General features: G+C 45.4%; 1 protein-coding gene across 2 annotated transcripts in view; it reads right to left on the reverse strand.

Moving 5' to 3' along the window:
• LOC118402907 (SH3 and multiple ankyrin repeat domains protein 2-like) overlaps positions 1-13,252 on the reverse strand; it is a 251,879-nt gene that overhangs the window by 113,915 nt on the left and 124,712 nt on the right. For both annotated transcript variants that reach the window (XM_052478931.1, XM_052478928.1), the window contains exons 9-10: positions 12,578-12,655; positions 9,641-9,707 (exon numbers count right to left, since the gene is read on the reverse strand). In XM_052478931.1, coding sequence (XP_052334891.1) covers positions 9,641-9,707; positions 12,578-12,655 — 145 coding nt within the window. The remainder of the gene's footprint in view (positions 1-9,640; positions 9,708-12,577; positions 12,656-13,252) is intronic.

Consider the following 13,252-nt stretch of genomic DNA (forward strand, 5'->3'; position numbering starts at 1 on the left):
GAAAAACTGCTTCTATCTCAAGGCCATCAGACTGTTAAATAGTCACAGCACAAAATAAATTAAACGGGAGCCTTCTGGCTAGAAAACTTGGCAAAAGTTGGACCCAATTCTGTTACCCTGTTCAATGTATTTCAAGGTTTCAGTATAAACAATGCATGCACTTTGAATTTATGGCGACTTTGTGTGAGTAAATACGGTAGGCCACACACACACTGAGCATTGATTATTGTTCATGCCGAAGGCAAATCAAAGTTTATTTGTCACGTGCTCCGAATACAACAGGTATACAACAGGTAGACCTTACAACAGGTAGACTTTACAGTGAAATGCTTACTTACAGGATCTAACCAATTGTGCAAAAAAGGTATTAGGTGAACAATAGGTAGGCAAAGAAATAAAACAACAGTAAAAAGACAGGTTATATACAGTGCAGTCGTGGCCAAAAGTTTTGAGAATGACACAAATATTAATTTCCACAAAGTTTGCTACTTCAGTGTCTTTAGATATTATTGTCAGATGTTACTATGGAATAGTGAAGTATAATTACAAGCATTTCAAGTGTCAAAGGCTTTGATTGACAATTACACGAAGTTGATGCAAAGAGTCAATATTTGCAGTGATGAACCTTCTTTTTCAAGACCTCTGCAATCCGCCCTGGCATGCTGTCAATTAACTTATGGGCCACATCCTGACTGATGGCAGCCCATTCTTGCATAATCAATGCTTGGAGTTTGTCAGAATTTGTGGCTTTTTGTTTGTCCACCCGCCTCTTGAGGATTGACCACAAGTTCTCAATTAAGGTATTAAGGGATTAAGGTCTGGGGAGTTTCCTGGCCATGGACCCAAAATATCGATGTTTTGTTCCACGAGCCACTTAGTTATCACCTTTGCCTCGTGGCAAGGTGCTCCATCATGCTGGAAAAGGCATTGTCTATCACCAAACTGTTGCTGGACGGTTGGGAGAAGTTGCTCTTGGAAGATGTGTTGGTACCATTCTTTATTCATGGCTGTGTTCTTAGGCACAATTGTGAGTGAGCCCACTCCCTTGGCTGAGAAGCAACCCCACACTTGAATGGTCTCAGGATACTTTACTGTTGGCATGACATAGGACTGATGGTAGCGCTCAACTTGTCTTCTCCGGACAAGGTTTTTTACGTATGCCCCAAACAATTGGAAATGGGATTCATCAGAGAAAATTACTTTATCCCAGTCCTCAGTAGTCCAATCCCTGGACCTTTTGCAGAATATCAGTCTGTCCCTGATGTTATTCCTGGAGAGAAGTGGCTTCTTTGCTGCCCTTCTTAACACCAGGCCATCCTCCAAAAGTCTTTGCCTCACTGAGCGTGCAGATGCACTCAAACCTGCCTGCTGCCATTCCTGAGCAAGCTCTGTACTGGTGGTGCCCCAATCCTGCAGATGAATCAACTTTAGGAGCTGGTCCTGGTGCTTGCTGAACTTTCTTGGGTGCCCTGAAGCCTTCTTCACAACAATTGAACCGCTCTCCTTGAAGTTCTTGATGATCCGATAAATGGTTGATTTAGGTGCAATCTTACTGGCAGCAATATCCTTGCCTGTGAAGCCCTTTTTGTGCAAAGCAATGATGACGACATGTGTTTCCTTGCAGGTAACCATGGTTGACAGAGGAAGAACAATGATTCCAAGCACCACCCTCATTTTTAAGCATTTTGAAGTCTGTTATTCAAACTCAATCAGCATGACAGAGTGATCTCCGGCCTTGTCCTCGTCAACACTCACACCCGTGTTAACGAGAGAATCACTGACATGATATCAGCTGGTCCTTTTGTGGCAAGGCTGAAATGCAGTGGAAATGTTTTTTTTGGGATTCAATTCATTTGCATGGCAAAGAGGGACGTTGCGATTAATTGCAATTAATCTGATCACTCTTCATAACATTCTGGAGTATATGCAAATTCCCATCATACAAACTGAGGCAGCAGACTTTGTGAAAATTAATATTTGTGTCATTCTCAAAACTTGTGGCCACGACTGTACATATCCCAACATATCCCGTTGAGAAGCCTTTTTGTCCTAGACTTGGCACTCCGGTACCGCTTGCCATGCGGTAGTAGTGAGAACAGTCTATGACTAGGGTGGCTGGGGTCTTTGACAATTTTTAGGGCCTTCCTCTGACACCGCCTGGTGTATAGGTCCTGGATGGCAGGCAGCTTAGCCCCAGTGATGTACTTGGCCGTACGCACTACCCTCTGTAGTGCATTGCGGTCAGAGGCCGAGCAAATGTCGTACCAGGCAGTGATGCAACCAGTCAGGATGCTCTTGATGTTGCAGCTGTAGAACTTTTTGAGGATCTCAGGACCCATGCCAAATCTTTTTAGTTTCCTGGTGGGGAATAGGCTTTGTGTTGTGTTTGGACCATTCTAGTTTGTTGTTGATGTGGACACCAAGGAACTTGAAGCTCTCAACCTGCTCTAATACAGCCCCGTCGGTGAGAATGGGGACGTGCTCAGTCCTCCTTTTCCTGTAGTCCACAATCATCTCCTTAGTCTTGGTTACGTTGAGGGATATGTTGTTATTCTGGCACCACACGGCCAGGTCTCTGACCTCCTCCCTATAGGCTGTCTCGTTGTTGTCGTGATCAGGCCTACCACTGTTGTGTCGTCCTCAAACTTAATGATGGTGTTGGAGTCGTGCCTACCATGCAGTCGTGGGTGAACAGGGAGTACAGGAGGGGACTGAGCATGCACCCCTGGTGAGCTCAGTGTGGAGTGCAATAGAGATTGCATTATCTGTGGATCTGTTTGGGTGGTATGCAAATTGGAGTGGGTCTAGGATTTCTGGGATAATGGTGTTGATGTGAGCCATTACTAACCTTTCAAAGCAATTCATGGCTACAGACGTGAGTGCTAATGGTCTTTAGTCATTTAGGCAATTTGCCTTTGTGTTCTTGGGCACAGGGACTATGGTGGCCTGTTGGCATGTTGGCATTACAGACTCAATCAGGGACATGTTGAAAATGTCAGTGAAGACACATGCCAGTTGGTCAGCACATGCCCGGAGCACACATCCTGGTTATCCGTCTGGCCCCGCAGCCTCGTGTATGTTGACCTGTTTAAAGGTCTTAATCATGTCGGGTACGGAGAGCGTGATCACACAGTCGTCCGGAACAGCTGATGCTCTCATGCATGCCTCAGTGATGCTTGCCTCGAAGCAAGCATAGAAGTGATTTAGCTCGTCTGGTAGGCTTCTGTCACTGGGCAGCTCGTGGCTGTGCTTCCCTTTGTAATCTGTAATAGTTTGCAAGCCCTGCCTTATAAGACAAGTGTCGGAGCCGGTGTCGTCTGATTCAATCTTAGCCCTGTATTGACGCTTTGCCTGTTTGATGGTTCGCCGCAAAGCATAGCAGGATTTATTGTAAGCTTCCGGGTTTGAGTCCCGCACCTTGAAAGCGGCAGCTCTACCCTTTAGCTCAGTGTGAATGTTGCCTGTATTCCATGGGTTCTGGTTGGGGTATGTGCGTACAGTCACTGTGGGGACGGCGTCCTCAATGCACTTATTGATAAATTCAGTGACTGATGTGGTGTACTCCTCAATGCCAGTGGAAGAATCCCGGAACATGTTCCAGTCTGTGATAGCAAAACAGTCCTGTAGCTTAGCATCTGCTTCATCTGACCACTTTTTTATAGACCGAGTCACTGGTGCTTCCTGCTTTATTTTTTTGCTTGTAAGCAGGACTCAGGAGGAAAAAGTTGTGGTTGGATTTACCAAATGGAGGGCGAGGGAGAGCTTTGCATGCGTCTATGTGTGTGGAGTACAGATGATTTACATTTTTTTTGCACATTTAACTTGTTGTTGGAAATTTGGTAGAACTGATTTAAGTTTCCCTGCAGTAAAGTCTCCGGCCACTAGGAGCACCGCCTCTGGGTGAGTGGTTTCCTGTTTGCTTATTTCCTTATACAGCTGACTGAGTGAGGTCTTAGTGCCAGCATTTGCCTGTGGTGGTAAATAAACAGCCACGAAAAGTATAGCTGAAAACTCTCTAGGCAAGTAGTGTGGCCTGCAATTTATCATAGTATTCTCTACTTCGGGCGAGCAAAATCCAGACACTTCCTTAGATTTTGTGCACCAGCTGTTGTTTACAAATATGCACAGACCCCCCCCCTGTGCTGTTCTATCTTACCGGTGCAGCGTATATCCCGCTAGCTGAATATCCATGTCGTCATTCATCCACGAGTCCGTGAAACATAGGATATTACAGTTTTTCAGGTCCCGTTGGTAGGATATTTGGCGAGTAGTATTGATGGTAAACGGCAGCTTTCCCACTCGCCTTTTTTCCCGGGTCCTGACCAGGCATCCGGCTCATTGTACCTGCGTCGCTTCCTCTTGCAAATAACGGGGATGTTGGTCCTGTCGGGTAATTGGAGAATGTCTTGTGCGTCTTGCTTGTTGAAGAAAAAATCTTTGTCTAATCCGAGTTGAGTGATCACTGTCCTGATATCCAGAAGCTCTTTTCTGCAGTAAGATACGGTTGCAGAAACATTATGTACTGTACCGAAATGCAGCGTGGTAGTTACTCATGACTTTAATGAATGAAGAGCGTAACATGAAATAACATATACATATACAAAAACAACAAACGGAACGAGAAACCTATTACAGCCTATCTGGTGAACACTACACAGAGACAGGAACAATCACCCACAAAATACAAAGCGAAACCAGGCTACCTAAATACGGTTCCCAATCAGAGACAAACGCGAATCACCTGACTCTGATTGAGAACCGCCTCAGGCAGCCAAGCCTATACAACACCCCTAATCAGCCGCGATCCCAAATACTACAAACCCCAAATACGAAAATACAACAACATAAACCCATGTCACACCCTGGCCTGACCAAATATATAACGAAAACACAAAATACAATGACCAAGGCGTGACATGTACAAAATAAGTTACAAATAAAGCAAAAACCCCCCACATTGATTGGGCGTCCGTAAAACTGCTTCCATTTCTTCTGCCGCCATTTACTTTAGTCCAAAGCAGAGAAGGCCGTATTAAGACAGATTGAGACATTGCAAATAATTTAACAGTTCCATTTCATGTTACGCTGATCATATAAATGATTTATTATAATTTGCAATTATTTATCCCGGGAAAAGTGAATGGGTAAACCACACCCACCACAACACACGTGTTCCACTACAGCAAACTAGGACACGCAATATACTTCTCAACCTTCCGCTCAACAGCAGGAAGTTAGCTCCCCACTTCCTATCATCTTCCTGCGGCTGCCTGTTTTTAGTCTCCTGTAAATCCCATTACTATAGGGCGGTCTCTGGCTGTTTCATCAAAAGCTGTGTAGAACAGGCAGCGGTGAACGGTGTCACCAGCTACTCAGAGCCACGCAGGCTGTGTTTGTTCTTTAATTAGGGAGACTGGATTAGCTAGTCAGTGACATTAAGACAAGAATGCATTACCATAGTCACTAAGGAGGAGACACAAGACTCCTTTGAACTGATATAAAGTGCATTATTAAATTGGCCCTGCATGAGTATGCCATGTTGCCGCTGAGCATTGGTTGAGTGGGTGTTTGGTTGTGTGTGTGTTTAGTTGAGTGTTTGTTGGGATGGCCATTTGTGTGCTAAGGAGTGTGTTGAGTGTGTGTGTGTGTGTGTGTGTGTGCGTGCACGTGTCTCTGTGTGCATGTGTGTGTATGAAGCACACATTGTGTATCTGTGTGTTTGATTTGGCCACCATGGCGGATTATCACACTCTTGTAGCGTGAGGTCTAACACACACATCTGCCAATCATTCTTAGAGAGGCTTACCGGCAGAATGTGAAAAAACTGGCTGGATTTAAGAAACAGATTTACTAGCCTATCTACCAAAGCAGAGTGTCTGGACACGTTCACTCGCGCCTAGTTACTAAAGCACTGATCGATTGGACACATTGCACACTAACTTCTATCTCAATTTAACCCCCTTCCTAGCTCTACTTACTACCCCCTCGATCTACATATACCCCTCACCATCTTTATTTGCCACCAATCTCTGCTAAACTTCTCCTGGAGTGCTGCTCTGTGGCTGACCATGTTGCTGTGTGAGATAGATATGAGGATATGGATAACTTTGTGCTAAATGTGTTTCTGGCATATGCCAACTCTCCCTGAGAAACCCTCGGAGAGTGAGGTCACATCCAGGATGCTCATTATCCAGCGACCCTGGAGCCTTGCTCAAGGGCACATGGGCAGATTTTTCACCTTGTCAGCTCATGGATTCAAACTAGCTACCTTTGGATTTTCTGGCCCAGGAGTACTGTATCAGTAAAAATACGAATTTCTGTGAAAAGGGACAATAAAGTCCTATTCTATACTAGTATCTTTCCACTAGATCCCTCTCTATCGCTACAGTACTTATGTCACCTCCCTATCACCATCTACAGTATTTGTCACACCTTGATCTGTTAAACCCGTCTTTCTGATTGTCTCCAACCCCTCCAGGTTTCGCCCATCTTCCCCATTATCCCCGGTGTATTATATACTTGTGTTCTATGTTTGTCTGTTGCCAGTTCGTCTTGTTTGTCAAGCTTGCCAGCGTTTGTCCTGCCAGCTCCATTGTTTCCCCAGCCTCTCTTTTTCTCGCCCTCCTGGTTTTTGACCCTGGCCTGTCCCGTCTCTGTACCCGCCTGCCTGACCACTCTGCCTGCCGCTGACCCTGAGCCTGCCTGCTGACCTGTGCACATGCTACATCTCTGGATTATTGACCCCTGCCTGCCTGGACCTGTTTCTTGCCTGCCCCTTGGACCATTAAACCGTTGTTTATTCGACGTGTCTGCACCTGGGTCTGCTTGATTCCTGTTAGTATAGTTGGAAAGGGGTAATACTTATTTTTCTACAACATCTCTCCACCACCCCTATCTCCTTTATCTCCAATTGTACCTCTGCCCAAATTGATCTTACCATTTGGAGAATCAGCCAGATGCCATAGTCTTTTAATGATTAGCACACAAGCCCTGATGCCTTGGTAACCTGGTTGCTGGTTCGGAGTGTGTTGCTTTCGCGAGGAGCAAGAGTCAGCTGACTCAAAGAGATGAACACTACGAGACTCACATGCACACGTGCAAATGAACACACTATCACACGCATGACACACATTTATGGTTTTTGACGCTTCACTCAGATTTAGGTTCTGTGAGTTTATGTCTTGTACAGAACATGTGGATATTCCTAAGCCTCTATGACTACATTACACACATCCCAATGCTATTCTCATTACTCCCACCATTATCTGTGTCATTACTATGGATGTAGGTCACACACATACACACACACACACACACACACACACACACACACACACGCACAGACACACACATTTGGGAATTCTCTCTATAGGCTGAGCTAAAGAATGACGCCTCGTCCTTCGAGGAGCATCATTTCTGCTCTATCCATCTATAATTCATCCACTTTATTATTCATATTGTAGCGGTTTCAAGGGTTGTGTGGTGGATGGACACTATGTGCCTGCGAGTTTTCTTTGTTTTCTGGCTGCCAGGACTACGGACAGCAATGTGAAGTAATCCCCAGAGGCAGGACCATGGACAGTTCAGGGGAAAACTTCTAGACTGCAGCAGAACAGCCAGAATGTACGGTGGAGAAGGAGGTCTAATGGAAGAAAGGAACTTATGATTTCAGCAAGAATTGAACCCCCCCCCCAACGACCAAGATCGGAGGACCTGCCACTGGTGACAAAGTGTTTAGTCTGTTTGTTTTGTATATAAGGAACACTGCCGAAACCTGATCGTAATAAACCGGTTTAACCCTTCACTTGGACTGGTGGTGTGTGTTTGTATGTGTAAATCCTGCCTTACAAAGATCTTTGCGCCGAAACCGCTACAATATCCTGTCACTATATTATTCACTTCGCTAACCCAGTCGAAGAACCTAAACACACATTATATGGCAATATAACCCATCCACCATAATCTATCCAACCTGTTTCTATTGCTTTGGTCTGACTCTCTGGTCTCTCCTATGGGTATAATACAGAGATTGAATAACAGACTAGTTAATTGAATGAGTGTTGGGGCATACCATGTTAGTAATTCAATAATACACTGATTCATGAGCTCCTTGAGTTGGGTTACAAGACAGGCTAGGCAGTGTCAGGGTTAGCTGAACTGCTCTGTGCTCTCTTGTACAGGATTAAATGTATGCCTATTTTCTAATCCAACTCCAACACAAAGAAAGAGACCGACTATAACATACCGACTGACATATCTGTGAACAAGGGAGCGAGAAGGATGTAGGGAGAGGGAGAGAAGGTATGTGAGTCTTAATGACACATAGCTCTACTCACTTATTACTCTTCTTGGGCTATTGCTCTTCAGTGCACATTCTAAATACTGTATAGGCACACACACACAATCAATTCTGTACCCATGCCAGGGCAGTGCCTCAGCTCACGCAGGACAGATAATTCTACCTGTATCCCAACATAGCAAGCTGACCACCCACACGGAGCGGGCCGAGAAGGGGACTAGAAATGGCAGGGAAGAGGGTAGAGGAGGTAGGAGAATGGTGTTTGAGCTTCAGAGCACCCACCTTTCTCTGATTTGCAACATGCAGAACCCATGGCCGATAATCCAGCAAAGAAAATATCCCATTACAGACTGAGTGAGGCACGGCTGACAGTGAGCCGAAAGGTAGAGATAGAAAGAGAGGGAGACAACGGAAAAGCAACAAGGACTGTATAACAGAGGACAGTTATCCCGGCCTTTTCGTTCCATTAGCAACGGCTAATGTTCTATGGCGGAGTTCGGGCACGGTATGCTCTCACGGCCCCACCGGAGTTGAGGTGCGACGGCGTCCCGGTGTGAGAAGGTTCATGCTGAACGTGGGGAGCAGGATGGGTGGCCCGAGAAGGGGGAGCGGGGACGGCGGCAGATGTGAGAGACGCGGGGTAATCCTGCAGCGCTGCGTTTCATCTAGCCCTCGCTGCAGCTGTGAGGCCTGGGGAATCTTGCTCAGGGGGGGAAACAATTGTGGATTACATCTTTAGATTATTTTATTTATTTATCTGTTCACTCTTTTTCTATTTATTTATTTCATTTTTATTTAATTTGTCTGGGGATGGTAATCCCTCCCGCTTAACCTTTTTTCCCTCCATGTGAAATAGTTTAATTAAAAAAGATGATGCCGTTGTCGGTCAGCGGGGGGTATGGGGTGCACGGCAGATAAACCCACAGAGAAAAACGAGAAAGAAGAAATCTGTTTTTAAATTCCTTTGGGAGAAGGGAACCATTTTTTCCCCGGCGGGATTTAGTAGAGAGTCATTCTATCCCTCCCTAACCCTGCTCTCATATGCCACCTGAGGGATCCTGGATTCCCCAGTGTGATAGGGTAATCCCACGAGGGGGGACTGAATGACAAATCCTGTCATGGTTCTCTTGCACCCACACACAAACATGCAAATGCACGCACAAACACACACTCACACATGCATGACGGCGAACACACTTGCAGAAGGGCAGACACACACACACACACATACAGTATACGACAAGAAAAGATCAACAACCTATTATCCAAAAACATATCAATTTCAGACAGAGAAAAGTGGGAGGGGAGGTGGAAAAGAGGAGGGTAACCATGGTTACTCACCTATATCTGTCTCTTTGTGGTTCTTGACCAGTTCAGCCAGTTCAAAGTTCCCTGCGATGATGGCTACCTGCGAGAGGGAGAGAGAGAGAGAGGGGGGGGCTGCAATTTGAGGGCCGCATTTCATGTCCGCAAAACAACCTTTACATTGCTCTACAAATTCAAACAATTCATTGTGTGTGTCTGTGTAGCAATTCGGACATGATTCTGCTAAATTCCTATCTGGATTTAACCATCTGCAGCCTGTTAAGAATCCTGACCTTTTAGCATGACCGGAACACACACGTACACACACACGTGCATACCAATGTGCGTACACACATGCCCACAGTCACCTACACCCACCATCAAATGAGTGAAAGATGGTGAGAGAGAGAGCAGTGGTGGAAGATAGCATGTGGGAGAAAGGAAGTGAGCAGAGGGAGCAAGAGAGTGATGAGAGAGCAAGCAAAGGGGTCGCTAGAGAGAGGGATATAGGGATATGTTGCGAGAAATGCTTGAGAGGCCATGCTACCTACATATGAGAGAGAGAGAGAGAGACAGAGTGTGGTAGCTAGTGGGTCAGCTCTAGCATCTTGATTTGCATGGCACGAACGGAAGAAGGACCCTTTCACTAGCCCCGTGTGACGTGTTGGGTTCTGAAAATATGAAAAGTACTTATTCATGTCACCGAGGGAGAGAGGGGAAAGTAGAACGTTTACTTTCTGCCCGGATACGTTATTGTTAACCGTCTTAGAAAAAAATTGTTCTTCGGCTGTCCCCATAAGAGAACCCTTTGAAGAACCCCTTTTGGGTTCCATTCCACATGTCACTCAAAATAGTTCTACCTGGAACCCAAAAGAGTTCTACCAGGAACCAAAAAAGGGTTCTCCTATGGGGACAACTGCAGAACCCTTTTTGAACCCTTTTTTTTGTATAGCTGCAGTGCGATTTAAAGCCTAAAGGCCGCATCGAACCCACAAGGCCGTAGTGTCGAGCACAGGCTTGTACAGGGGAAAACACCCCACTGACGCCTTCATTGCCACCCCCTCCTTCACTCCTTCATGCCTTCATGTTCCCAATGCATCGGAATGCTGGGCATGACCCCTTGTTTCCATGAAGACACTGTGGTCTATGGTGGTGGATGAGAGGAGGAGGAGGAGGAGGAGGAAGAGAAGGTGGTAGGCGAGGAGGAATGGGTTGAGAATTGTGCCTGAAGCTATATCCAACTACTCAGGGAGGAAATTAATTCTGATTCAAGACCAGGGAGAATCCTTAAAGGGCCAGGCACATATGAGAATGCGAGTAGGGAAGATGGAGAAGAGAGGAGGAGATTGTAAAGGGGAGGGGAAATGAGGAATTGTTAGAGATACAGAGACAGACAGCAGAAATACTCTCTTTCCCTTCCCGTTGTTCTTGAATTTGCATGTTCTTACTTCTCATCATGAGTTTCTCAAAACTGATAAACATCATCCCATACCCTGGGCTAAAGGGGTAGACTTTCGCTGAGAGACAGATAGCGATTGGAGCTTCAGTATAGAGTTGAATACTTCTGCATGTTTCTCATTCCAGTTAATTAGTTCACTTCCCACTGGGCACAGACAGTTCAACGTAATTTACACGAAATGACATGGAAACAAAGTTGATTCAACCAGTGTGTGCCAGCTTGAATTCCAGTCTCATCTGAATGCAACACGGTGAAAGAAACGGACTCATTGCCACAGGTGACAGAATGAAAGAGAGCGAGAGAGAGAGAGAGAGAGAGAGAGAGAGAGAGAGAGAGAGAGAGAGAGAGAGAGAGAGAGAGAGAGAGAGAGAGAGAGAGAGAGAGAGAGAGAGAGAGAGAGAGAGAGAGAGAGAATGGAAAAATAAATGGGAGAAAGGAAAGACAAGGGAGGGAGAGCAAGAGAGAGAGGTTGAAATAGGCAAACGCTGAATAGAAGAATCTTGTGAAACACCTACACCCAGAGTCTGGGCCAACAGCGGAGGGAGAGGGATTTTGAGCAACTCAGCAGAGCTCTAATTGATGATCTCATTGTGCTGCTGGGACTCTATTTTTAGCTACAGATACACAGGCAGAGCAGCGGAGACAGACACTATCGCATATTTTCACTCCATTGAACTCTGCCTTAATAAGTGACATTACTTGATCAATTAATTGGTCAACTTTGATAGAGACACCTATATTCAGTTTCTGGGGCCCATACGGGAATTGTACCCACAACCATGGTATTGGGAGCACCATGTTCTAACCCTCTGCTTGTGTCTTCTCCTTGTCTCCTCTAGATATTTCAAGTATAACAAAACCAGTGCAATTGGAAAAGAATATGAGACAATTAGACAAGTTCAACTTTTGGGACCAACCCCACTGACGAAAGCCAGAGACATTAAGAGGGCCACTGAAGTGCCTGTGGAGGGCCATCGGGGATCTGAGGACTGCCTTACATAAAAGCCTGCTTCAAAACGCTCCTTTGTGACTCAGACGTGACTCATGCAGGACTCTCATTGGAATCAATAGTGTCAGCTGCACTGCCTTCTGTATTCAAGCAATTATCTCTGCAAGACAAAACATCTCGCCAACCCATGGACGTATGCAACTTTGTAAGATGTCTACAACTGCGTCACACACACAACTACGTGACCTAGTGACACTCAGCTCATTCCCTTCAGCGCTTGCTTTTCAGATGCAGATAAAGGAGAGGAGCCAAGTAGAGGAGTTAGGTAGAGGAAGCCACTTCAGACTATTGAGATGCATCCTTGGTGTTACTTTGGACTTGAAATGTGTGTTTTTTCTCAATAGGGTCCCATTCACACTGCCATCTCTGACCCAGGATATTACCTGCCGATAAGAAAACTTCTTCAGCATATACTATGTAGCCCATAAAGGGATTAAACCCACAGCTCTGGTAGGTCAGAACTACAGTAATGGTTTTGGATGAGATGAAGTATTACGAGTCTCACCTGGAAGGGACTCTGGCTGTTGTAGTTCTTCACCGCTTTGTCGGCTCCACGGACCAGCAGCACCCTGGCACAGTTATCCTGGGAAAGAACAGGGAAGAACATGAATCTGAGGAGTGGCTCTGAATTTCTTGGGAATTATCAATCTCCATTAGTCCCATGCTTCCCTTACGACACAAAGACAGAACACTTGTACAGTAACCACAATAGTCCAGAAGCCAGTTTTCGATTATTTGAACTAGCAGTAAGCAAGTAGAGTGGAAAAAAAGGCAATATACGTCCTCATTTGAATCCCCAACATTTAAGAACAAGAATGTAAGAGAGAGAGAGAGAGAGAGCGAGAGAGAGAGAGAAAGAGCGAGAAAGAGAGAGAATAAAATATATATTGACAGAAACAGAGTGCCTGCTACATGTATGAAGGGAGATTCTGTGTGAAGGAATGAAAAAAAGCTGTTGAACAGAAAGAGTGTGAAAGAGAGAAAGGGTCTGAATGTGCTGCACAACTCGCCCACAGAGTGCTCAACCATGCATGAACAGTATTGTGTACAGAAACACACACATGAACACACACACACACACAATCAATTCTGTACTCATGCCAGTTTGCAAAGTAACTAACACGAAGGATGTAAATTCTGGCATTTGTAGTGTGTATAATATGTTCTCTATATTTTGACA

Source organism: Oncorhynchus keta, chromosome 2, assembly GCF_023373465.1.
Source record: "Oncorhynchus keta strain PuntledgeMale-10-30-2019 chromosome 2, Oket_V2, whole genome shotgun sequence".
NCBI classification, from domain to species: Eukaryota; Metazoa; Chordata; class Actinopteri; order Salmoniformes; family Salmonidae; genus Oncorhynchus; species Oncorhynchus keta.